Source organism: Choloepus didactylus, chromosome 9 (genome assembly GCF_015220235.1).
Source record: "Choloepus didactylus isolate mChoDid1 chromosome 9, mChoDid1.pri, whole genome shotgun sequence".
NCBI classification, from domain to species: Eukaryota; Metazoa; Chordata; class Mammalia; order Pilosa; family Megalonychidae; genus Choloepus; species Choloepus didactylus.
This window is the reverse complement of record NC_051315.1, coordinates 133,578,447-133,605,126: the sequence shown is the minus strand read 5'-3', so window position 1 is coordinate 133,605,126 and position 26,680 is coordinate 133,578,447. Positions and strand designations below refer to the sequence as shown.

Here is a 26,680-nt window from a genome sequence, read left to right as displayed (position 1 = left end):
CAGGCTTGGTCAGGGGGCTCCTGGGTCCCCCACTTCCTCACAGCCCCTATGATTCCAGCCTCAGCCACCCAACTTACCCATCCTGCTGTGCGCCTCACCCCCACTGCACCTGCCTCCCCGGTGTCTCTGATACCCAGGATCCCAGTGGGCACTCCTCACTGGGGCAGCGAACACCCCATGTGCAGCCCAGCCAATGGAGATGGAGATGATAGATGAACACTCCTGCTTTGGCCCAAGCTTTTTTGGAACACCCCAGAGACGCGGCCCCAGCAGCAGCTTTGGACAATGTGATGACGTGGGTGTCTGGTCCTTCCAGCCTCCCTTCTGCCGTCCCGTTTCCAGCCCTGCCCCGAGATCGCTCCCTAAGTACACCGCACACAACACACAGCCCAGGCTGAGATGACACGGACAAGGTCTGATGACAGACATGCTTTTGTGTGGCCTTGGAAGGGGGAGGTGAGCACGGGACCCCGCATCCTGCATCTCCTGTTGCCTGGACAGGTAGGGTCAGGTGGGAACAGGTGGGGCTGGGGTGGGGACAGACAGGGAGGGATGGGGATGGGTGGGGAAGGGGGGACTTCTCCCCTCCCAATTCCCTCCCACCCCTCCACCCCCAGGTGCAGGTGACTTCTGTGGTGTGTAGGGGGTGACGGTGCTGCTGTACATTCACTAGTTGGGTGAACCTGGGCAAAGCATGCACCTGTCCCACGTGTCCCCTCGGCCAGCACCCTCCCACCAGCCTGCCCACCTGGCACCAGGAACTGGTCAAGGCCCTGGAAGAGCCCGAGAGGAAACCCTTCCTCACGCTCACGAGTTGCAGGCTTGGACAGGAAGGGCCAGAACACACGGCAGAGCCCTGGGGCATGCCCCCTGGACACAGGCCAGAGTGGGCCTGGGAAATGGACGCGGTCAGCAAAGGCTCAAGACAAGGCTGAGCCCATCTGGGGAGGGGGCAGGTGCCACAGGAGAGGGGGCAGGGAGCAGGGAGCAGGTCCCCCAGTGCTGACTCAGGTGGGCACGTTCCAGGGGTCCTGAGGGTGGGGCAGCTGGGGAGCGCGCCAGCAGCGAGAGAGACCCGGAGGCTGGCCTGGGGGCCCTTGGGTCAGCCCTGGAGCTTGGCCTTATCCAGAAGCAGAGCAAAGCGAGCGCGGCGGAGCGGATGGTGACCGCAGACCTCCGGGAGGTAAAATACACGGGGCCAGGTTCCCAGGAGGAGCCCTCCGGTCCCGCCCGGTCCATCCCGGGTGAGCTAGACGACGGCCTCCGCGCCGGCCGCACCTGGCGTTCCCGGGCTGGCCGCGAGGGGACGCCCATAGGCCGCTGAATCGGGGCTCCCGCCGGCCGCGCGCGGGACCCTGTGCGCTCTTGGTCTCCGCCCGCGGGCAGCAGCCACCGGCGCAGGGAGGCGGGACGCGGCTGACTGCTCACTACGGCCCACGGCTGCGGGGACCCCCGGGCACCTTCGAACGGCCCTGCGGTGACCGAGATGCAGTGGGGGCTGCTGCCGTCGACCCAGGCTCCCTGCCCTCAGCGGGGTGAAGAGACCCCAGAACCCGGGGCCAAGGGGCAGCCCCGAATCTCAGCGGCAAGGTGGGCTGGGTGCCTGTTCTGCGGTGAACTGTATCCCCAAAAGATGTGCTGAGGTCCTGACCCCCTATCTCAGGAGGGGAACTTACGGGGAAACAGGCCCTTTGCCAATGGAACTTGTGACAGTAAGAGGGGTCAGACTGGCGTGGGGGGCTTTGGTCCAGGATGACCGGTGTCCTCAAGGAAGAGAGATGAGGCACAGGCAGGGGGAAAACGCCCGTGGTGAGCAGGTAGGACTGGAGTGATGCTACCCCAGGCCGAGGGGCACCACGGCTGGCCACCAGGAGCTGGGGGAGGCCAGGAAGGAATCTCCCCGACAGGCTGCTGGCCCCCACTTCACACTCCTGGCCTCCAGAGCTGGGAGAGAATAAATCTCTGTTTTACGCCTCCCAGCTTGTGGGGCTCTAGGACTGGATGGCAATGGGCCTAGACCCCAGGGGCTGGAGGAGCAGCCCCCCCAAGTGCACGCAGCCTGCTTTGCATGAGAGGCAGAGCCAGGAGCTGGAGACGGGGAGGCTGGCCGAGGACCCAGCCCCCTGCCTGGGACTTTCCCGCCCATGTCTGCAGTCGGGCGGCCAGCGACTCCCGAGGGTCTCGCCCTTGCCACGTGTCCCCCCGGGACAGCTCTGGGATCACCTGGTCAGGGGAGACCTCGGCCAACCCCAACATCAGACTTAGAACTTCTCTCCTGGAGAAGAGGAAATTGGGCTTATTCCAAGCAGCAACCTTGAATTCAGTCCTCACATTTCTAGAAATGGCCTCTCCCCAATTCCATCTTTGGATCTGGTCCCCAAAGCTGACTCCTGGGATTCTGCGCCAGCAGGGCAACAGGAAACCACAGTTCTCTGTTGGGGATGAAATATTCAGCTTGACGTTTCCAGCGGGTGACGCCCCCTTCCTGGTCCCCGGCCCTTTTATAAACGGGAGTCTGCTGGCGGCAGCCCCGGGCTGAGCCCGTGAGAGCTGGAACAAGGTAACCCCTGGGCGAGGGCACACAGCAGAGCGCGGGCAGGTGGCTGTGTGCATGTGTGTGCGTGTGTGTGTGTGCGGCTCTGTGGGTGCAATTTCTTACGTGGTTAAAATTAAGCAATTGAGACATGGGACTTAGCCCCACTATACAGGTTGCAAAACCACTAAAATTGAAATTGCTCTGATAACTCTAAGAACTTGTCTTTTTTGAGAGCTGTCTGTCCACTCTGGGGGTGGCCAGAAGAAACCAGGGTGCTGAGGGGCGGGCTCGGCCCTTTCGGTTCCTCTGCTCGTAGGTGGGACCTGGGACGCTGCTGATAGAAGGGGGACGCACCTGGGAAGATGCAGGCCAGTCTGACCCCGGGGCTGGCCCTTTGCCTTCTGATGGGGGCCCTCGCAGGTGAGGGAAGGCGAGGGGGCTCGATGCCAAACAAGCCCACACACTCACCTCTTCTCCACATCCCTGTCCCCCACTCCCCCACCCCCCACCCCCTGGTGGCTGGGGTCTCGGATTCCTGCAGCTGGTGGGTGGCTGGGGCTGGGGGCGGCCTGACTGCCCAGCCCTCCCCACGGGGGTTTGTCCACCCATGGGTGGCTGACCCGCCTGGGTGAACACTCTCCTCTCCCCTTGCAGCAGCCAGGCCTGTGCAGGAGGAGGGAGGTGTGTGCTCCGCTTTCCTTTCTTTCATTTACAGAAATGACTGCATGTGTCCGGGTGGGCTGGGGGGAGAGAAAGAAGCAGGAGCTGGAGAGGGACATGACTTCTTATCCTAAACAGATAACAGGAGCCAGAGGTCAGAAGGTGGGGTTGGAGGGCAGGGGGCTTTTGTCCCCCAGACCAGGAGTCCCCAAGGAAAGTTGTCCCTCACTCTCCTTGGAGGACCCAGCTCCCAGGGTGCTCTTGGGGAGGACTTGGGTGGCCCGGGCTTCTGAGCACTGGCCCCATGGCCTTGGGGCAGGATAGGCAAGAGCAGCCCCTGAGGTGGGCTGTTGTGTTCTGCAGACCCCTACGTCGAGCCACCGGCCATGCCCTACTGGCCGTTCTCCACTTCTGACTTCTGGAACTACGTGCAGTACTTCCAGGCCCTGGGGGCCTTCCCCCAGCTCGAGGACCTGGCCCGCACCTTCTTCGCTCACTTCCCCCTGGGGACCACCCTGGGCTTTCAGGCCCCCTATTGGGAGGACTGAACAGGCCAGAGCTGGCGGGGGGTCATCCTGGAGCCTCGGCCCAGGCTGCAGGGGGGCCAGGTGACACCTCCGGGGAGTCGGGCTCATGCTCAATAAAACCCTAACCCAAAACTCAGAACAAATGCTCCCGGGTTTTCTTTTAAGGAACAACCTTGCTGGGTCCCATTTACTTTATAACTTGGTTTCTCCCACAGACGTGGGCCCCGGCTCTGACCCATAAGCCCCCACCCTGGTTCTGAGTGGGTTCAGTGTCTGCTCTAGCTGGTGCCACCTCAGCTAGTCCTCGCAGACACCCCAGCAGGGAGGCACGGCCACTACCCCACTGACAGGTGAGGAACCGAGGCCAGGAGACACTTGGGACCTGTCAAGTCGTGCAGCTGGTCAGAGGGGAGCCAGATGCCAGCCCCAGGCGGCCATCCCCAGTCCCTGCCCTGACCATGAAAGCTGGGCGAGCATGGCCCTGCCTGGTGAGACACCCCTTCCTGAGTGCCAGCAGCTTCGCACAGGCCTATCAGGAGAGTAGGCAGCAGGAGGCAGGCGGCCCAGGTGAGCTTGGGCAACAGGGAAGGTTCCGGAAGTATGAGAGCCCAGGCTCCATCCCCACGGCTGCTGGAGCTAAGGTGGTTCCTGGCTGGCTCTGGGGCACTCTGGAGGCAGAGCCGGGCTGGGAGCAGGAGGACTGGCAGGCAGGAAGGACAGGGCCTCCGCGAACGGTCTCTCCAGCAGTGGACTGGCCAGCTTTCGGACAGGGAGGGTCCCCACATGCCAGGTATGCAAGCAAGTGCCAGAGATCCTGTGGTCCCCCCCCACCAGTGGGTGAAGAAATCCACTGAATGGGTCGTTCCCAGCTGCTCTTTTAAAATAAATGACATCACACGTGGGGAGGGTATGTGGGGTTCTGTGGAATCGTATGTGTTGTGTTTGTGTATGCACTAGATGGAAATAAGTGACGGAAAGCGGATTTCTCCCTGTGCTGCCATCCACACAGCTGACACCTGTCCTTCAAGGCAATTAGGCAGTTTCTGGGGTGGTTATTGAGAGTTCCCATCGTAGCAAAGCAGAGGGGACACTCCCAGGACCGGCTGGAGGGTCGAAGGAAAGTGGCTCATGCCCAGGGCCCCTCTGCTCCCTGCCTCTCCCCCTCCTGCCCCTCCAGTGGTGTATCAGTTCTCCATGTGCCCGTGCTCAGTCAGTTCCCCTGGGGCCCCGGGGAGCCTGTGGCTTCCCCATCCTGTCTTCAAATGGGAGGGTTTTTCCCTGCTCTTGTGGGCAACAGGCTGATTCTCTCCCTCTGCTTCACAGTTTAAATTCTCAAGAGGAAGAATCTAGGAATAGCCAATAAATTATTTGTCTCTTTTGCTCCCTTTGAGCTAGTTTCAGTTGGTTTCTGTAAGTCAATTGCAATCAAAATAGTAATTTAAAAAGGTTGTGTTTCCTTCAAAGGCTGGGTGGTTTATTTTCTCTAGTTTTTGAAAAGGGTTGGTCTTAGGTCTCATTGAGGACAACTGGGCCTCAATCACACATACTAAGCTAAGGATTCTCTTTAGAGGATTGTCATGGTGTCAGTTTGCAAGACAGGGTGTGTGTGCACATATACATTCCTCTCAGACCTTCACACTTCAGCTACAGCAAGAACTAAATGTCAGGCCCTGAGTTGCACCTCCTGCAGCTGCTCAGTGGGTCCCAGCCCTAGGGGCCCTTCCAGGAAGCCTTCTGGGTGCCCCCACTCACGGGTGTGCAGCACCCCACAGCTGAACTTACATGTGCTGAAAGCCTGGCTGCCCTCCCTCTGCTCACCCACCGCAGCAGACCCCCCGCCTGCCTGCCTTGGGGCTCCCTGCAGCAGCTCACGTCCCTCCCGTCCCCACTGCCTCAGCCCCGCTGACCCCTCGGTGCTCTGCCTTCCAGCTCATTCCCCACTGCCAGCGAGCATCACCCACCGAGTCCTGTCCTCATCCCGCAAGGTCATCGACAGCCTGGTGACCACGTGCCCCTGTACCCACACATCTCAACCATGTCCATGTCCTGGCACATGTGGGGACACGACCCCCTCCACTCTCAAAAGGGCCCCGGGAACCGATGCCAGATCCAAGGAGCGCTCAGACTCAATCTGGCCCTGCCCCTCGGCCCGCCACACCCTGTCGGGTTCTGCTCTCCCACAGACGTCCCCTGGGACGGGCCCCAGGGGTCGCTGACTCCCCGGCACCCCCTCGGCCTCCGCCTCTGCCTGGGACTGGAGCTCCCGGGCCGACCTCGCTGGTCCCTGGAACGGGACTCCGCAGGAGAGGGGGCGAGGGTGAGGCTGCTGTGCCTTCAGCTGGCCTCCGCCTGGGGCTTCAGGAGGCTCGTGGGCGGGACACGGGGGGCTCACCCCCACGGTCGCCCCGCGCCTCCCCTCCCCAGGCACCCGCACCTGCACTGCGCGCGCGCTCCGCAGGGCCCTGCCCAGGCCGCAAGCCCGCCTCGGCCTCTGGGCTCCGCTCCTGTTGCAGGGGCGCAGGGGCGCAGGGGCGCAGGGGCTCGGGGACGCTCCGCCCCAGGCCCAGCAGAGCAGCCCGCCTCGAGCTTTCGTGTTTAAAAGAGGCTGTTGCGCAGACGTCCGCCCTCCCGCCCCCCACAGAGAACAGCTGTTACTGCGGAAGAGCATGGACCGTGCGCTGCATCCCTGCCGTTCCGCAGGCCGGGACCCCAAGGGCCGCCGCAGCTCGGGGCAGCTCCGGGGCGCCCTGCGGCCAGAGGCAACCATAGAGTCGGCGGTCCTCCGGCGCCCAGAGCGGCCGCGGCGGGGCGCGCACCGGAAGGGGCCGCCGCAGGCCGGAAGCGGGCTGGGGCCGCCGAGAGCGCCGCGGGGTCGCTATGAAGCCGGCGGTGGACGAGATGTTCCCCGAGGGCGCCGGGCCCTACGTGGACCTGGACGAGGTGACGGGGCGGCCGCGGGTCGGGCGGGGACTCGGGTGCACGGGCTGGTCGGGAGCGGCCGGGAACTCGCGGGGCAGGGGGAGCCCGGCCGCGGTTCCGTCGGGAAAGCCGGGGCGGGGGCACCGCGCGCCCCGGGACCCTCCGCTCAGCCGTCCGTGTGGCCCGGACAGTCCTCTTGGCCTCTGCGCCTCGCGCGGCTCGGGACCCTCTTCTCGGCCCCCACCCCGCGGAGCTGCCCTGGACGCGCCTTGCATGGGATGCTAGGAAGGGACACCCGAAGAGAAGCTTCCAGTGCGAACCGGGTCTTGAAGGGAGAGAAGGCTTTAGCTGGGCCGCGTGAGGGCGGGGGGCACGGCCCAGGCTCCCGTGCAGGCCGCGCGGGCCTCACTCCTTCCCTCACTCATGCTCGTCTTGTCTAGCTTAAAAAAAAAAAATCGGACTCCTCCGAGTACTTAATGAAAGGTAATGAACAGCCGGGGCTGGGTCTCCAAATGCCCAGCAGATATAGATAAAGAGCCCCCTGTAAACGTGCTTGTCTGGGGCGACCCCCACTGCTAGGCAGGGATGTTATAAAGTTGCTTCTGAATGATTTGAGGTTCTGTCTATTGGATAACAGGTGTTGCAGTGAGCTGTCAGTACTCTCCAATCTGTAAACCACTGGGAACACACCTTAGGTCGAAAATGTCAGGTTCTAACCCCCTGAAGTGATGGAGCTGGCATACCAAGCCATGGGGCGTCTCAATAATGACTTATTGAGCTTGTGTTAAATGATTTCGGAGAGGGTTCAAGGATGTGGGCTTTGCTCTAGATCTCTAGGGGGATTCCATGGTTGGGTATCTTAATAAATCTTATCTAGAAGGAGAGAACCCTGGAGCAAGGCTAGCACTGTAATTATTAAAGAAGCAGCCACCATTCCTATTAGCAAGGAAAAGAGGATGTTTCACATTTTTTTGGTTTCTACAGTGACCTTGTTCTTTTCTGTAGCTAGGCAAGATTGCGGAGCGGTCTTGTTTTCTTGTCTCACTTTGTCATGCTTACAGTGTGCTCTTGTCTGTTGTTGGTGTCCTGTGAGATGGTGTGTGTTCAGTAGAACACCACAGCCTACCTGCAAGGGCCAGGCCAGCTCCTGGGTGTAGTGGCTGCTTTTCTCTTTCTCAAAACTTAGGGAGTTAAAAGACAGGTCAGACCTGGCCCCTGTGCATATGGGGGTCACAATATGGCAGAGAGAGGCTGATTGCAAATGCTAAGTGTAGTGAAGAGTTATAGCTGTGTTGATCGAAGTCCTCTCAGGACTTGGGTTAGGGTGACTCAATAAAGGTTTAGGAGCGGAGCTGGCCTGCTGCCAAATGCTGAATGCTGTTGGTAAAATTGTATAGAGGGAGCCCTGGGGGCCCCTAAGAGCCAATAAAGAAACAAAAACAACAACAACAACAAAAACAAAAAGCCATGCCCTTTTAAGTTTTCTCTATCTGTTGATATTGAAATCTCCACCAAGGCAGCTGACCCAGAGAGCCAATCAAGCCCCTAGATCATTATCTTTGACTCAATACAAAATAAAGCCCACCTGCTAACCCACCGCTATAAGATGGAGAACCCCTAGTCCAATCAGTAGGAGTCAAACTAATTTCCTTTCTTTTGCCATCCCTAGAACCCTGAACTTTGCTGTAGCAAAACTTTGGTGTTCCTGAATAAAATGTCGTAGACTGCAAACTCGACTCTGATTTGTTTTTCACAATATGTTGGTGTTTGCCAAGTAGACTAGGGGCGAAGGAAGGATCTTGGTAGGAGCAGAGTCTTGGAGGGTGACACTAGGTGGTTCGCTACAGGACGGGGCTGTCACCTAGTTCATCATGGCAGAGCTTATGGTGCCTGAGAGAGGGAATGAAGCTGGGGCTGGGGGAGGTGGGGTCCATGCCCACCTTGAAACACTCCCACTAACCCCTGGCCCTGTAGTTATGTTTTAAAGTCTGCCATGGGCAGTGTGGGATTGTTGGAGGGCTTTCCAGTGGGGAGTGATGCACTACGGTTTGCTTTGGAGAGTTGGGTTTGGAGACTGGGGGTGAGAGTGTGGAGTGATGGAGACAGGGGGAGCACCTGAGGGGATGGATGGACGGACAGACTCCACACAGCTGAAGTGTAGCATCCATATGGCTTCCTGTGGTGAAAGTGAGGGAGGCTGGGAAGAGGGGAGGAGTCAGAGACTTCCTGAGCTGCTCACTGGGTCCCCAGGCAGAACTGTGAACAGGACTTGGGAGGTGCATGCGCCAGGGTTCTTCGGTTGGAAACCACAGAAGCGGGCACAGCTTCTTGAGAACCAGGGAAGTCGTGAGCGAACAGCCTTGGGAAAGGTAGGACCCATGAAAGCAGCAGGGACCTGTGGGCAGCTCTCTGGTGCCTCCAGCACAGGACTCTGCCGACCTCTGTGTCCCTGTGTCCCTAAATGAGATCGAAAATACTGGGCAAACCAGGTAGCCCCGCTTTGGTTGTGGCAGGTTTTTACCAGCACCCCCTGTGGTGTGGCCGTGGGAGGTCCTGTGATCGGCAGCTTCCATGAGACCAGCGCAGTTTCCCAAGGAGAAGGTTCATCCTGAGGGGAAGGGAGGGGACCCCAGAGCTCAGGGTCCATCAGGCTCAACCCTGCACAGGTTGGTGGCCTCTGGGGCGAGGTCCAGCAAGGGATTTAATGAACAGATCTGGAGCTCAGGAAAGGGCCATGCTGGATGGAGTTGATGTGGGAGTCATTGGCCTGCAGGAGTAGATGACACTAGAGCACTGACGCCCTCACCTTGGGAGAGCCCGTAGAGGGAGAAGAGGACAGGTCAAGAAGGGAGCCACGAGGAATGTCCACGATAAGAGCTGTGTAGAAATGAGAGCCCGAGAGAAGGCGCTGCTGGGCGGACGGGAGATGGGAGGGGTCTGCAGTCAGCCAGGCGAGGTGTTGAGGGCAGTTCCAGGTCACGACGGCTCCAGGACACTGTGCCAAGCCAGTGAGGGTGTGAGAGGATAGAGCCTGTGGTGGCTGTGGGGTCCGCAACCAACGGTTTTCTGTGCGGGGCCACAGAGGATGGTCTGAGCCTCTCCTTGGTTTCAGACATCCGGCACCAGCAGGAACCTACAGGCCAGGAGGAACCAAGGAAAGCAAACCTGAAGGAAACTTAAAAATGAGTCCTTTGAAAGCCTCCCTTCCCCACTTCCTTAGTCTGAAACTAAAGTTTTGATTCCGCCCTGAGTAATTTTCCTGTCACCCAGCTTCATCTTTAGTGGAACGTACACGCCACCTGTCCCTTCAGAGAACACAAGTGACATGGTGCTATCTCTCTCTTCCCCAGGCTGGAGGCAGCACTGGACTTTTGATGGACTTGGCAGCCAATGAAAAGGCCGTCCACGCAGACTTTTTCAACGGTAAGGATACAGTCATTTGGGATGCCAGCTTTAATCTGAATATTTTTTTCTGCAAGTTATGCAGTGGAGCAATGTGACATGAATAATTTGGATCATAGCATAGTCAAGCCCAGCTCCTCTGCCATTCTGGGACCCAGCGCCGTGTGGTGGGCTGTTAGACTGCCCGTCGGCACTCTTGTTCCGGAGGAAACTAGCCTAGTTGCTCCCAGTCTTGGGTTCCGTAGTTGAGTTTAAGCACTAGGCCTGTGCTGGGTGCCTGGAGCTGTGACTTTTCTGCCCTTCTCTTCCCAGCTCCACATGCCCTCCTGCCCACCTGGGCTCTTGGCCCCCAGCTGCCTTCGCAGGGAACAGCCTCCACGGCGGCTTGACCCTTCTCGCTGAAGTCTGGGCAGGGGCTTGAATGTTAGTTACCGCAGGAACGTGCATCACAGTTTACCAGATAAACACTGAAAACCTAACTTTATATGAAACCTCCAGAAATGTTACTTCTCTTGAGCTCTTCTGATCAGGATTCCTACAGATTATATTAACCCTCATCAAGGGTTCAGATAAGAAGCACAAGACAGTTTTCTTACTCAGAAGAGTTGAGTGGTATTCTTCTCTCCTTTTTTCAGTTTCTCATCCTGCTTTAATTCAGGGTGCCGTCCCTACAAAGAACTTTTGTTACTAGGTGGTGGTGACTAGAATATTATCTAACCACATGGGTTTTTAGCTTGGCAAAAACCCACTCAAGTCCGCTCTCCCGTTGTTTTCTCTGGCTTCTTTTCAGTCAGTTGTTACCTGCGGGAGACGCCCGGCTGCCAGGCCGAGCACGCTCTTCCCTCAGGGGTCCTGGCCGCTCCCCCGAGGTGACATCCTGGCTGCCCCCACCAGCGTCAGGGTGGAGAGAGGTGGTGTTTGAGCTGCACCCCAAGAGTGGGCCTGGCCGGCGGAGGGCACGGACCATGCTGCGGTCCCCGTGGGTGGCTGGGAGGCCCCCGCTCCGCAGTGTTGTGTGACGGCCAGCCCTGGCCCGACTGACGCACACATTTTGATGATCTCCTTTGAAGTTCCATTAATCCTCCGCCAGCCCACTGGTTTAGGGACATAGGCTGTTCCAGGGTTTGAGTTCACATGGTTTCCAAAAACAGCCCCTTAATTCTAACGAGCACGCACGCCCAAGAGGGCCCCAGACCTCCCTTTTGCTTGGGATGCGTGTTTTCTCCGTTGAGCATGGGCTGAGAAGGGAGGGGCCGTGAAAGCTTTGAGCCCGCTCCTGGTGGCCCACTGACAGCCCACGGGGCGCAGCCCCCCCCCCCCACCTCCCTCACCCCAGTGCCCAGGAGGCTGTCCTCAGTGAGAAGGTTGCCTCCGTCCTTTTCTGCCAAGTCCTTTTGTTCAGCAGAGGTTTGGGTGGCTTGGTCCCCACCCAACAGTGGGGTTGTAACCATGGAAAAGACTCAGTCTCATCCCTTCCTGTGTTTTACAAAGAATGGGGGGTCTCGACAAGGCACAGGCGGGAGAGTGCCACAGTGAGCCCTCTGACAGATAGACAAGATACGCAGCCCAAACCTTGGCGTCCCTCAGGAGGTGGCCAGCAGTGGGGGTTGGGAGAAGGCATACTGAGCAGCAGAACCCTGTGTGCGGGGTCTGGGGGCCAGAGAGTGGGGAGTCTGGGCAGGACAAACCATCCATGCGGCTGGGGTGAGTCAGGAGGGACGCAGCGGGGACATGAGCCTGTCCCAGGAAGGCAGGTGTGGAGCGATGCAGGTGGGGTCACAGGCCAACCCAGAGTTGAAGTTCTCGTTTCTAATTCATTATTTTTACTGTGTATTTTCAATACACAGGACGAATGTATGGGCTTTTTTAGTTTTTCTTTTCCCAGTATGAAAATAATGCATGGCCTTGGTAGGGGATTTGGTGGGGGATTTCGTGAGGTGGAGCATGTGCCCACGAATTTGCTGGCCCACCCGAGAGAGTGCACAGTGGGTTACTTCCTCCCGTGTGCCCGGTGGGCGTGGGGCCTCTGCCCTCCTCTCACGCTTGACCGTCACTCAGGCGCCTTTAAAGGCAACAACTCAGGTGGCGCAGGTCCCGGCCCTTTGCTCCGGCTTGGCCCCTGGTGCTGGGGCTCGCACAGCAGGGTCAGTGTGTGTCCGCCCTGTGAGCTGTAAGGGCAGGCTGTGAGCCTCCAGCGCCCTTGCTTCTCGTTTCCACACCGGTGCAAGCAGCACGGGGGCCTCCGCACGCTCACAGGCCCAGGCGTGGTGCTGGCGTGTCATGGCGGCGCTCGGGGACCGTTTCAGGGCTGTCTCCCATGGTCTGGAGTAGGCCTGCATTCATGTTTTTAAAGGGTGTCATCTAAATAAAAACAAGATTTAAAAGACCCTAGAGAACACTGCCTCTTAAGACTGTCTCTGAGCCTGGTTTGGTGAAACTGAGAGTCTCATGTGAGAAGTCCTTTCTGTGATGAGATCGTTTCCTGTTTGCTCTAAATTTTGAACCACTGTCTAATTCATTTTGAAGTTTTTCCCTTTCATGTACCGCACTGATGTGTTGGTTTGGTTTATTGACGCAGATTTTGAAGATCTTTTTGATGACGACGATGTCCAGTGAGCTGCCGTCCCGTACTGTGCATCGCCAGGCCTGTTACACAGCCGTGTGCTGGATCGCCTCAACCAAGGACAACTGAAATGAGTTTTAAAGAACTTGTGGAAAGCACTGGAAGTTAGGACATGGTTAGCCAAAAGAGAGAATGGTTTGTCTTTGCCCTTAGGATGATACTCGTTAATCTCTTAGTATGACCAGCTTTTGTCCTTACTTCAATTAAAAAAAGCCATGTCATCGTTTGTAGGGTCATTTTAATTCTTGCATTTTTGAGTGAATGTTGGAATCCTCAAAAATCTGTGGGTGCCTGCACATGTAACAACACAGTAAGAGAAGCTTGTTTGTCTACATAGCGGATACATATTGCGGTTCTCCTCAGTACGCAGTTTGTTGAGCAGGAGGCAGTGTGAGAGGCCGGGATGAGCCCTTGGAGCCTGGTTAAGCTCGTACCTTCCCGTGTGCACAGAGAGGCACTCTGCATCCCACCCTCTGGACCTATGTGTTCTCCTCTAGCCTCGAGGCCAGGCAGCTCCTGTCCCAAAATGGTTAACTCAGGATTTGGAGAATGTGGACAACTTGGAGACAGAACAGGAGAAATGTACAGTTTGGTCCATTTCAAAGGAGAATATAAGAGCTATGAGGAAAACAGCTTGCTTTTTTTTTTTTTTTTTAAATGTTTCTCAGAGGTCCAGCTTGGCCATTGGTAGTGACTACAGAGAGTTAATATCACTGTCTCCTGTCACTCTCAGTGTGACACGTGCTTCTGGGACCAGGGGAGGCCCCTGCTTCACACCTTCAGCTGCCCAGTTATTTTTAATTAGATATGTTGGGGTATGTTGACCTCCACAGTGAGAGATTGCTGACCCACATTGTCTTGGTGGCATATTTGTGAAAAGAGGCATTTTTACCAAAGACCGGTGAGAATTTCAGCAGAACAGAAATGTTAGCTCTGCCTTGCTTTCTTAGTGAGTCCTGATTGGATTTCCAGTTGTTGCTTCAGCAGTGCTCCTGTAACTTGATCAGGCTCAACAGCCTAGACTACCTGCCCCCAAACAAGGGCAGAGACAAGGTTTTATGGGATTTGGGAGAGGGTGGAAGTCAAAGCAAGGCTGTGTGTAAAGATTCTGGACTGAGAAGCAGATTTGGAGTCCACTCTCCATGGAAAACACAGCGTTGGGTAAATGTGAGCCGGTGTGTGTGGGAGCTTCATTTCCATCCCTGCAGGTTGGCAGTCGAGGCTGCTTCTGAGTCAGCACCCTGCACGGCTCAGCATTTGGGCAGCAGCGATACTGTTCCGGCGGTCACACTGCTCGCAGTCAGGTCTTGGAGAGCGAGGGATCCCAGCACTGTGTTTAGTATTAATTCATGAGGGCAGCTTCTACAGTTTCGTCAGTGGGTCCCTGCAGATGGCACAGATGGTTCCGTGGGGAATGGGGATCCGGAGCCTGGTTGCACCCATCACTGTCAGGTGGGGTTACGGGACGGAGTCCCACGGGCGTGCAGGTATCGCGCTCAGAGCTCGGCCCAGCAGGTGGCACGGCTGGGGCCCCTGTGGTCCTGCGGAATCAGTAATCTTTGGGCCTCAGTCTCCTCACTGGTACAACAGGGATATTGGTCTCTACAATACCTTCTCGTTCTTAGGTTTCCTGGTTCTCAGAAGGGAGGGATCCGAGGTGAAGAAAGGAGAGTTGATGTACAGGAGCTCAGTGGCCCGGCCTGCCCTCTCAGTGACTCCAGCCAACAACATCTGCATCTGGTCAGGTTTTAGCCTTTGGTGTGTATCAGTTAACGGTCCAGACCAGAGACAAAATGCACCGGTTATTTTAACAGAATTCAGAAAGGCAAGTTGTTTCCTCATACAAAGTTGCTAACAGGGAGACTGGATAGACAGAACCCTGAGGCCCCACGGAGGTCAGCTGTAGAAGCAGCTGCCACTGTGGCCTGGTGGGCAAAGGAAGAGGCCTCGGAGCTGAAACATGGGCCTCTGAGGAGGCGGCACTGGTTGGTGTCCCCAAGCTCAAAGAAGGGGCCCCTTGGGGCTGAGCGCAGTCCTCGGAGGAGGGGGAGCTGCGAGGCTGCCTCTGGGAGTGGGAGCCCCTGAAGACCCTCCAGCGGCTGCCTGGGCAGGAGCAGCCACTGCTGGGTGAGGGGGCTGCCGGGGACTCTCAGGGGAGCAGGAGTGAGTCCTCCCTCCCTTCACAGCCCTGCAGCTTCCCACTGGCGCCCACAGGCAGAGCTGCCGCCAGGTTGCAGAGCACTGGCCCCAGCGTCACGGCGCATGGAAGGAGCAAGGGGTGACACGTGGGTCATAGAGCAATGACTGCATGGGGGGGGTGCTGGTGACTGCACGAGGGGCACCGATGGCAGGGCTGGAATCTAGGTCAGCAGGCGCTCACCTGGACCTCTCCAAGCCTTGAGTCACTGTGTCTCAGCTCAGGAAGGTGCCGGTGTGTTCCGGGGAGTCCTGGGGGAAGACAGCATGGCCCTTCCGGACCAGGGCCTTAGAATCCCGGAAGGCTCTGCTGGCCTTCGACCTTCAGGCTAGTCTTCCAAGCAGCTCGTGGTGTGGCCTGCGTGCTCCAGGCCTTCCTTTGCTTTCACAGGATTCCTGACGCTTCCTCAACGCCCTGAGGCCAGGAGTCAGAACTTCTCCTGTCTTCTGCCTCTCCCTGAGGTTTGGCCGTCACCTTCATTCGGTCTGGGAATGGCGAATGCCTTAGGAAAGAGTAGCTTTAGCTCGTTTTCATGTCTGCTGGTTCCCCTGGTAAGACTCCAGCCATTGTCATGTTTTTCCTTACACTTAGATTCTCACGTTTTGTACCTAATTGCTGTAAACCCTGGGACCAGCATGCGCCTCCTGCCACATCTGGGGAGCATTGTGCTGTGTGGACCCTGGGCTCCCCGCCAGGTCCTGAGGTCGGAATGCTGCCAGCTGCTTGCAGAGGAGTCGGCGCCGACAGGAGAGCTGGGCACGGGAGAAGGTTCCTCCATAAGAACAAACAGGAAGCCTTGTGCCCTCAGATGCCGGGAAATGGAAGAAAGGGAATTTTTGCTGGTTTCTGGAAGGGCAGGCAGAGCAGACAGGTGGCTGGCTCCAGGGTACCTGGCCCCAGGGGCTTCAGCACCCCCAACTTAAACCATGTCCTGTCCTGCGCTGCCCGCCGGCTGCTCTGGCTCAGATGGTCTGCACACAGGGAACGTGGCTCCGCCGGTTCCATGCCCTGCTCTCCCACCCTCGCCTCAAGCGCAGGGAGCTGCTCCCTCTGGTCCCGGTGGAGACCCTCTGGGAAGACCTCCGATGGACTCCAGCCAGCCAGCAGCCACCAAGCTTCCGCTCTCATTCAAACCCAACTGCATAGTCTTGTGGAAGGATTTTGTAGAAAGGGAAGGGGTGCTGGTGACCAAGTGGGTGAGCACCACGCAGTGGTTGTGATGACTTATTGGAGAATAGTTTCTGCTAACACAAAATGTTTTGTGGGACCTTGTTAAACTGCTGGTTCTTAGAAGCCAAAATGCCTCTGGAGCAGAGTCCTGGATTACGAGGGGCTCGGCTCCCCAATCTTTGTGTTTGGAGGTCCTTGTAGATGGTTCTGGCTGTGTTTGAGGGCTCTGCCATCCTCAGGGTGGGGAGAAAGCCCTCACCCCCTGCACAGCCTTGGCAGTGGCTGTCCCTTTGAGCAGAGACTTGCCCCCATTTTGGGGCCTCAGGCAGCCTCTGGAGAGGAGAGGAACCTCTGAGCTCTTGGACAAACACAGAGAAGCTGAGCCAGCTTCTTCCAAAACAGGCCACGTTGTTTTTAAAGTAAGGTTATTGATTTTAGAACTTGGACTGCTGTGATTGCTGCTTGAAGCCAGGATGGGGAAGTGCTGAGAATAGTGCTCGAATGAAAAGCTGCTTTGTCCCTCCGGAGGCCAAAGATGGGCCTTTCCTCTCGCAGATGAGACCCGAGGAGTCACAGAATTCAGGATATGGTGAAGGACGGTGCGGCCGGGTCCCCTGGTTTCTGCCCGCCCTCCCAGGGGGCAGGCTCAGGGGAGTGAAGAGCGCCTCTAACTGTGAGCCCCTTGAGGGGGGGGCTCAGGTTTCCTCCACTCATGTCCCCTCCCACAGCACCCCTCCTGCTCAGCATTCCTGAGGGTCTCGGGCCCCAGAGTGGGCACGGCTGCCCTTGGATCTGTACACTGGGCTCTTCCAGGCACGTGTTGTTTTGTGATAATAATTAACCCTGAGGAGTCACAAATATTACAAGTATGGCTTTCGATGCCCTTCAGTCATTGTTGGGTACTTTGGTGATGGAGTGTGATCCCAGGGGGACCCCGCAAGGTTTAGAGGGCCACAGCAGTGAGCCCAGAAGCAGTGACCTGATCTGCAGGCTGACTGGGCCCTCCAGGGGATGTCCTGGCCCCCTTTTCCCAGCCTCCGTGGAGTGCCTGGCACATAGCAGGTGTTTTGCAAGTTTCTGTTAAATAAATGATGGCATAGCCTATCTGGATGGGACTTTGAAAACAACCAAGGTGCGTAGCCGCGCGGGGACAGTGCTGGCAGGGGTGGGGCTGGTTGCCCGGGGAGGGGCACAGAGAAGGGCCGTTGGTACCTGGCTCTCAACTTGAATTTCCATTTGTTTACCTGAAGTCACATCTGGCTAGAGAGCTGCTGCCCAAAGGGACCCATCTGGGTTAAGACCTTGGAGATGGGACAGTTCATCACCTCACTGGAACCAAACAGGCCCAGCCAAACAAGACCGCCTCTCCCGACTCTGGAAATGCCCACTGTGCTGGCTACCTGGGGACGGAACAGGTGGCAGGGGCCCGAGCAGGGCTCCGGGGCCTGTTATATGCCTGAATCTGGGTTACCTGCACTTTCTACTCTGTGGGCGACAGGCCATGGACCAGCCCTTGTGGCTGCCACCACCCTGTCCCCTGTCCATACACCGTTGATTTGATGGGTGCACTGTGGCCTGTAGGCTGCACTGGATCAGGGTCAGCCCCTGTGGTCAGCCCGTGGCCAGAGCTGAGCTGGCAGGTCCTGTGCATGTAGATGGGATGGGGCCCTTGGCCTGTGTAAGGTGAGTGAGCACAGGACACCAGGCAGGTGGGCAAAGAGAAGCAGATAGCTGAGCAGCTGTGTGGAGGAGTGGATGGGGGTCATTGGCTGCTGGGAGGATTTCCAGTCCCACAAGGCCAGGGCCCTTTGCTTCCTGTCTGGGAACCCGAGACTCCGAGATCCTTACGTTGGTCAGATACCTCCCAGACTCCTCCTGGTGGTCCATGGAGGCCTCATGGGAGCAGTATGCAACCACAGACCCGACGCTGGGGTGGCCCCCAAGAGATACCCACGTACTAGCCCCTGGGACCCACAAACACTCCCTCACGTGGCAAACAGTGCTGGTTGCAGCTGTGAGCTGGGGGGACGATCCCGGACTGTCTGGGTGGGCTCTAAATGCAGCCACGTGTCCTTATAAGAGGGGACAGAGAGGAAGGTGAGCAGACAGGTTGGAAGGTGCTGGACTGATGTGGGAGCTGGAAGGGGCAGGGACGGATCCTCTAGCACCTCTGGAGGGAGCACAGCCCTGGCCACACTTGGTTTTCAACGCAGTGAGCGATTTCCAACTTCTGACCTCCAGGACTGCGGGGAATTTGTTGTTTTCAGGCTCCAAGTTTGTGGTATTTTGTTACAGCAGCCACAGGAAACCAGTACACCACCTAAGGAAGAGCAGGGAACTGCACATGTGTGTGGTGTGTGATGTCTGGGCAGGAAAGTCTGTGTGCACATGTATGTGTGAGTGTGTGCAATGTGTGTGCATGTGTGAGGGTGTGCGTATGTGTGTATGAATGTATGAGGGCATGTCTGAGTGCACGTGTGTGTGCACACATGAGAGCAGGGGTGTGCGTGCGTGGGTGTGAGTCTGTGCATGTGAGCATGTGCACATGACTGTGTGTGTGAGCCAGAGGTCACAGGGTCTCTGGGCTCACCGCCTGGTCGATGGCTGGCAGCTGCTGTCTCCGACCCCCTATGGAGTGGGAGTGAGAGTAGCTCCTTCCCTGGGGCTGCTGGGAGGAGGCAGTGAGTCAGTCCACGGGTGGTGGTCTCGCGGTCACTGTGATGAGCATCTGTGCGTCACAGGAACTCTGAGCCCTCCTCTACTTTGCTTGGCCCCCTCTGCTTAAGTTTCCACACGTTGTAGAATTAATGCTTGTCTTCTGTTTCAACAAAGAGGTTTGTTCCACGTCCCAGGATTCTGGAGACGAAGATGGGCCTCCCGCTCATCCTGGGGTCAGGGCTGCCTTCCCCTGCGCTTAAGCGTAGCCAGGAGTTTTGGAGACAGAGGCCTCGGACCAAGGTCTGAAGTGCTAATGTTTACTGGATGTAGAGAGCTTTGACAAAGTGGCAGGAACAAAGCAACACACAAGAAAAAAATGGACAAATGGTATTTAAAAAGACAGTTAATTGAATAACCAATCCAGACAGCCAGTAAATATCTAAAGGTGCTCAAATTCTCAGGTTAGTAAATGATGAGCAAAACAACAAGGTGTCACCAAACATGTTGGGTGTGCCAGAGGAGCCCCCACTGCTGCCGAGGAAGCAAAGAAGGGGACTGTCATGCCGGGTCAGGGGGGACGTGAGGGGTGCAGCCTTTTTGGAAAGCAATGTGGCAGCCGTGATGGACACTGAAGACCTTTACTGCAGCGTGTAAGCAAGCATGGAAGCAAAACGAGCGTTCGTCAGGTCTGGGGTGATGATGCATCCGTGCCAGGGAGGGTGCTGCACCCACGAGAGTATGTTAGAGCTCTGACTGGCAGGTGAGGGGTGGGGGTAGGGCACGGCTTTCCCAAGCCCGGTGGGTGGCAAGGTACAGTTCAGAGAGGTGTGGTCACCTGGCCTGTTTATATCCATTTATATACAGATACAAAATGTTGAGGTGAGTATATATATGGACGTATAACACTTCACATTGTGTACATCTTTGCACCTGCTCAGCCCACCTGCAGCCACGTTACCTGGCTGCCGTCTTGTCCTGGCATGCATGATCATATATGTATGTGGATGTTCTCATCAAAGATGGAGCTTCCAGGCCTAGGGGGAAGACCCACAAATTGAGAGCCTGTGGAAACAGTGTAGAGGTCTGAGGATTTGGGGCAAGCACTGAGGCAGGCCCCATACCCACCACGGATCAAGGTCCTCGAAGTGAACTCCAGATGGAGAGCAGGGGCTCGGGAGAGGGGAAGGGGGGCCATCCGGGCCTGCAGGTGGCAGGGCAGGGGTCCCCAAGCAGCAGCGAGGGCCACGGGAGTGGGGTGGGGTGGGGGAAGCCTGGCAGTCAGCCAGCCCCAGGCTAGGATCACCCCATTAGTTCAGCTGAAGCGGAGGAGGCAGGGCCTGCTTTCAGGGTCAAGGACCATTCCACAGCACCTGCTTTCGAAGAAGGCACTGATTTCAGGGCTTTGCACTCCTCTGAGCTTGGGGAAATTGTTGCCGATGATTCCTGTGGGTCAGCAATGCTGTGTTGCTCGGCCGGCTCTGAGTCCTGCAGATGCAGTGGGGAGTTTTCTTGAAGAACAGGGAATGCTGGGGTCTAAAAGATGATGCGTGTGTTTTCAGCTGGAGTCTGACCTGCCTGTCGGGATTCTCTGCTGAGCTGAGGCTTTGCCTGCGTCGTGGTATGATAGAGATGAATTTACTCAATTGCCAAGTGGCTGTGGTCTGGAGATTGAGGTTTCCTATAGAGCAGGTACAAAATTTGGGGATCCTGGATGATTTGTTCTAGCTGGCAGTCATTAAGTGTTGCTGGTTTTGTTTTGTTTTGTTTTTGGCTAATTCAGCTTTTAAATTTATTCTACTGGGACTTAATTTATCCTTTTGCTTGGAAGGCTCCCCTCTGGTCCCCAAATGTTGCTAGAACTTATTAAGTAAAGGTTGAAAGAACCTTCTCGACCTCTTGCAGAGGCAGGGAAACCACCAAACCTGCCGTGGAAATCCCATGTGGATAAGTTGTGTTCTTTCTTAACTTAGCCTCTGACAACGATCATCTTAATTCCAGAAGGTGCTGTTCATTGAAAGCCAACTCTGGCCTTGATGGTCCATCCCCAAGGAGGTAGGTGGTGTCACCCTCATTTTGCAGACAGGTTCACTGAAGTTCCTGGAGGCTGAGACAGGACTTTGGGGAGAAGGCAAAGCCGCATAACGTCTCCGCACATTCTGCCCTCTTAGCTGTGTGGCCCTGGCTGAGTTGCAAAGCCTTTCTGCCTCACAGGAGACAGATTAATTGGGCTTGATCAAAATTAAAATTGGACTTGATGAATTGCAATTCTAAATTAAAAATTTCTGCAAGGCAAAATATACCCCTGAGGAAATAAATAGTCAAGCTACAGACTGAAAAAATATTCACAGTGCATATATCTGGCAAAGGACTGATATTCAAGATATATAAACAACCCCCACAAATCCACAAGAAAAACATGGACAACCTAATTTAAAGGTGGACAAAACACATGAACAAACAATTTATAAATGAATACATACAAACAGCCATGAGATATGCTTTACACACAATAAATGTAAAGTGTACAGTCTTAAGTTTTAGCAACTGTGTGCATACAAGTTAAGGGACATTTCTGTTACCCCAAAAGTTCCCTCAAGCCCTAAGTATCAAAACCTCCTCACCCATAACTTCTGAACTACTTTCTGTAGCTATAGAATAGTTCTGTTATTTTAAAATTTCATGTGAGTGGAATTATATGTTTTTTTTCTGTCTGGCTTATCTTGCCGCGATAGTGTTTTTAAGATTCATTCATGCTGGTGTGTGTAATACTAGTTCATTCTTTTTTATGCTAAGTCCCATTCCATTGTGTGGATATACCATAGTATTTTATATGCATTCCTCTATTGAGGGACATTTGACTTGTTGTCAGGATTCAGTTATTATGAATAAAGCTGCTACGAACAATATATACAAGGATTTTTTTCCCGTGGACCTGTTTCCATTTGTCTAGATTAAATACCCAGTCATAGAATGGCTGGGGCACATTGGAGGTGTGTGTTTGACTTTATAAGAACTTGGTAAATACTTTTACAAAGTGATTGAGCAATTTGCATTTCCCTGATGACTTATGCTGTTGAGTATCTTGCCATGTGTTTATGGGCCATTTGTATATCTTCTCTGGTGCATGTATATTCAAATGTTTGGCCCATTTGAGGTGTGGGGGGGTTGCCTGTCTTCTTATTATTGAGTTTTTTTTAATTCAATTTTATTGAGATATATTCACATACCATACAATCATCCAAAGTGTACGATCATTTGTTCACATTACCATCAATCCCATATTACCATCACCCCTATCTATTTTTTTGGACATTTTCCTTGTACCCAAAAAAGTTAAGATAAGAATAGGAAAAATAAGAGTAAAAAAAGAACACCCACATTGGCCCCACCTCCCACCCTATTTTTCCTTTAGTTTTTTTGTCCCTATTTTTCTACTCATTCATCCATATACTGGATGAAGGGAGTGTGATCTACAAGGCTTTCACAGTCACATTGTCACCCCTTGTAAGCTACATTGTTATACAGTCGTCTTCAAGAGTCAAGGCTACTGGGTTGCACTTTGTTAGTTTCAGGTTTTTACTTCTAGTTATTCCAATACATTAAAACCTAAAAACTGTTAGCTATATAGTGCATACGAATGCCCACCAGAGGGACTGCTTGACTCCATTTGAGATCTCTCAGCCAGTGAAACTTCATTTCATTTTGTTTTGCATCCCCCTTTTGGTCAGGATGTTCTCAATCCCACGATGTCGGGTCCAGATTCCTCCCCGGGAGTCATATCCTGCATTGCCAGGGAGATTTACACCCCTGGGTGTCAGATCCCACATAGTGGGGAGGGCAGTGATTTCACCCACCAAGTTGGCTTAGCTAGAGAGAGAGGCCACATCTGAGCAACAAAGAAGCACTCAGGGGGAGACTCTTAGGCACAATTATAAGCAGGTTTAGCCTTTCCTTTGCAGTAATGAGCTTCATAAGGGCAAGTCCTGTGATAGAGGGCTTGGCCCATCATCCCGGCAGTCATCAATGTTTGTGAGAACATCAATTGCCATCCAGGTGAGGAAACCCAACATCTCTGCATTTCCCCCAGCTCCTCAGGGGGGGCTCTGCAAATATATACACATGTGCGCGCACGCGCGCGCGCGCGCACACACACACACACACACACACACATATATTTCGTTGTATTTTTTTTCCATTAACTTTATCAGAAAATTGAAAAAAAAAGACAATAAAAAACATTTCAAACAAAAGCAAAATAAAGAAATAAGAAAAAACTAATAACCTGTAATAACTACATTACTTCCAACATGTTCCTACTCTACCCCAAGAGAATATTTAGACTATAACCCAGTAAAGGAATAAGAAAAAGAAGTAACGTAAAATAACTACATTTCTGGGAACTTGTTCTTACCATTCCCCTCAGAAATTAACAAACCATAGTCATTCCTGAGCGTTCCCAGAACATTAAGTTTACCCGCGATAACTTGCCTTTTCTTATTAGACAGATTATCGTTTCCCCTTCACTATTTGCTGTCTATCGCTAGATCCCCTACATTCGACATTATAAACCATTTATTTTACATTTTTTGGTGTTCACATTAGTGGTAACATACAAAATTTCTCTTTTTGTGCTTGGCTTATTTCACTCAGCATTATGTCTTCAAGTTTCATCATGTTGTCATATGTTTCATGACTTCGTTCCTTCTATTGCCACACAGTATTCCATTGTGTGTATATACCACATTTTATTTATCCACTCATCTGTTGAAGGACATTAGGGTTGTTTCCATCTCTTGGCAATTGTGAATAATGCTGCTATGAACATTGGCGTGCAGATATCTGTTCGTGTCACTGCTTTCCGATCTTCCGGGTATATACCGAGAAGTGCAATCGCTGGATCGAATGGTAGCTCTATATCTAGTTTTCTAAGGAACTGCCAGACTGACTTCCAGAGTGGCTGAACCATTATACAGTCCCACCAACAGTGAATAAGAGTTCCAATTTCTCCACATTCTCTCCAGCGTTTGTAGTTTCCTGTTTGTTTAATGACAGCCAATCTAGTTGGTGTGAGATGATATCTCATTGTGGTCTTAATTTGCATCTCTCTAATAGCTAGTGAAGCTGAACATTTTTTCATGTGTTTCTTGGCAATTTGTATTTCCCCTTCAGAGAACTCTGTTCATATCTTTTGCCCATTTTATAACTGGGCTGTCTGTACTATTGTCATTGAATTGTAGGATTTCTTTATATGTGCAAGATATCAGTCTTTTGTCAGATACATGGTTTCCAAAAATGTTTTCCCATTGAGTTGGCTGCCTGTTCACCTTTTTGACAAATTCCTTTGAGGTACAGAAACTTCTAAGTTTGAGGAGTTCTCATTTATCTATTTTTTCCTTTGTTGCTTGTGCTTTGGGTGTAAGGTCTAGGAAGTGACCTCCTAATACAAGGTCTTGAAGATGTCTCCCTACATTATCTTCTAGGAGTTTTGTGGTACAGTCTTTTACATTGAGGTCTTTGATTCACTTTGAGTTAATTTCTGTGTAGGGTGTGAGGTAGGGGTCCTCTTCATTCTTTTGGATATGGATATCCAGCTCTCCCAGCCTTGTTTGTTGAAAAGACTGTTATGTCCCAATTCAGTGGTTTTGGGGGCCTATCAAAGATCAGTTGGCCATAGATCTGGGGGTCTATCTCCGAATTCTCAATTCAATTCCATCGACCAATATATCTATCTTTGTGCCAGTACCATGCTGTTTTGACTACTGTGGCTATATAGTAAGCTTCAGAGTCAGGGAGTGTAAGTCCACCTACTTGGTTTTACTTTTTTAGAGTGTTTTTAGCGATTTGAGACATCTTCCCTTTCCAAATAAATTTGATAACTAGCTTTTCCAAGTCTGCAAAGTAGGTTGTTGGAATTTTGATTGGGATTGCATTGAATGTGTAGATGAGTTTGGGTAGAATTGGCATCTTAATGACATTTAGCCTTCCTATCCATGAACATGGAATATTTTTCCATCTTTTAAGGTCCCCTTCTATTTCTTTTAGTAGTTATGTAGTTTTCTTTGTATAAGTCTTTTACATCTTTGGTTAAGTTCATTCCTAGGTACTTGATTTTTTTAGTTGCTATTGAAAATGGTATCTTTTTTCTTGAGTGTCTCTTCAATTTGTTCATTTCTAGCATATAGAGATATTACTGACCTGTGTGCATTAATTTTGTATCCCACTACTTTGCTAAATTTATTTATTAGCTCTAGTAGCTGTATCATTGATTTCTCAGTGTTTTCCAGATAGAAGATCATATCATCTGCAAACAATGACAGTTTTACTTCTTCTTTTCCAATTTGGATGCCTTTTATTTCTTTGTCTTGCTGGATTGCCCTGGCTAGCACTTCCAGCACAATGTTGAATAACAGTGGTGACAGCGGGCATCCTTGTCTTGTTCCTGATCTTAGAGGGAAGGCTTTCAGTCTCTCACCATTGAGTACTATGCTGGCTGTGGGTTTTTCATATATGCTCTTTATCATATTGAGGAACTTTCCTTCAATTCCTACCTTTTGAAGTGTTTTTATCAAAAAGCGATGTTGGATTTTGTCAAATGCTTTTTCAGCATCTATTGAGATGATCATTTGATTTTTCCCTTTTGATTTGTTAATGTGTTTTAATACATTGATTGATTTTCTTATTTTGAATCATCCTTGCATGCCTGGAATGAACCCCACCTGGTCATGGTGTATGACTTTTTTAATGTGTCTTTGGATTTGATTTGCAAGGATTTTGTTCAGAATTTTTGCATCTATATTCATTAGGGAGATTGGCCTATAGTTTTCCTTTTTTGTGGCATCTTTACCTGGTTTTGGTATTAGATTGATGTTAGCTTCATAAACTGTGTTAGGTAGTGTTCCATTTTCTTCAATGTTTTGAAAGAATTTAAGTAAGTGTTCTAGTTTGCTAATGCTGCCGGAATGCAAAACACCAGAAATGGATTGGCTTTTATAAAGGGGGTTTATTTGGTTACACAGTTACATTTTTCAGGCTATAAAATGTCCAAGGTAAGGTAACAACAATAGGCTACCTTCACTGAAAGATGGCCAATAGTGTCCAGAAAACCTCTGCTAGCTGGGAAGGCATGTGGCTGGCATCTGCTCCAAGTTCTGGTTTCAAAAGGGCTTTCTCCCAGGACGTCCCTCTCTAGGCCACAGCTCCTTTTAAATGTCAATCTTAGTTGCTCTTGGGATGTTTGTCCTCTCTTAGCTTCTCTGGAGCAAGAGTCTGCTTTCAACGGCTGTCTTCAGAATGTTTCTCATCTGCAGCTCCTGTGTTTTCTTAAAGTGTCCCTTTTGGCAGTAGCAGCTTGCTCCTTCTGACTGATTTTATATAGTGCTCCAGTAATTTAATTCAGACCCACCCTGAATGGGCAGGCCAACACCTCTATGGAAATTATCCAATCAGTCATCACCCACAGTTGGGTGGGGCACATCTCCATGGAAACACTAAAGGAATTACAATCCAGTTAACACTGATAGGTCTGCCCACACAAGATGACATCAAAGATAATGGTGTTTGGGGGGACATAATACATTCAAACTGGCACAGTAAGATTGGTATCAGTTCTTTTTGGAAAGTTTTTGGAAAGTTAGAATTCCCCTGTGAAGCCATCTGGCCCTGGGCATTTATTTGTGGGAAATTTTAATGACTGAATGGATCTCTGCTTGTGATGGGTTGGTTGAAGTCTTCTATTTCTTCTCTGGTCAGTCTAGGTTGTTCATATGTTTCCAGGAAATTGTCCATTTCCTCTACCTTATCCAGTTTGTTGGCTTACAGTTGTTCATAGTATCCTCTTATAATTTTTTTAATTTCTTCAGAATCCACAGTAATGTCACCTTTCCCATTCATTATTTTCTTTATATGGTCTTCTCTCATTTTGATTTTGTCAGTCTAGCTAGGGGCTTGTCAATCTTGTTGATCTTCTCAAAGATCCAACTCTTTATTGT

The 26,680-nt window shown here is 52.9% G+C and overlaps 2 protein-coding genes across 3 annotated transcripts; both read left to right on the top strand.

The window, feature by feature from the left end:
• The first annotated feature begins 2,527 nt into the window (after positions 1-2,527).
• Positions 2,528-3,770, top strand: OTOS (otospiralin). Of its 2 annotated transcripts, XM_037850603.1 has the most exons (4): positions 2,528-2,560; positions 2,853-2,956; positions 3,191-3,217; positions 3,560-3,770. In XM_037850603.1, exons 2-4 carry the CDS (start codon positions 2,899-2,901, stop codon positions 3,742-3,744), a joined length of 270 nt encoding a protein of 89 aa, XP_037706531.1. In that variant the 5' UTR covers positions 2,528-2,560; positions 2,853-2,898; the 3' UTR covers positions 3,745-3,770. The 2 variants fall into 2 exon arrangements, with proteins under 2 accessions (XP_037706531.1, XP_037706530.1); XM_037850602.1 differs by lacking the exons at positions 2,528-2,560; positions 3,191-3,217 and adding an exon at positions 3,252-3,350 and having other exon boundaries at positions 2,925-2,956.
• A 2,662-nt stretch (positions 3,771-6,432) lies between these two features.
• On the top strand, positions 6,433-12,893 carry COPS9 (COP9 signalosome subunit 9). Its single transcript, XM_037849876.1, has 3 exons — positions 6,433-6,663; positions 9,993-10,065; positions 12,623-12,893. The coding sequence occupies exons 1-3, from the start codon at positions 6,601-6,603 to the stop codon at positions 12,658-12,660; spliced, it is 174 nt and encodes a 57-aa protein (XP_037705804.1). The 5' UTR covers positions 6,433-6,600; the 3' UTR covers positions 12,661-12,893.
• The last annotated feature ends 13,787 nt before the right edge of the window (positions 12,894-26,680 follow it).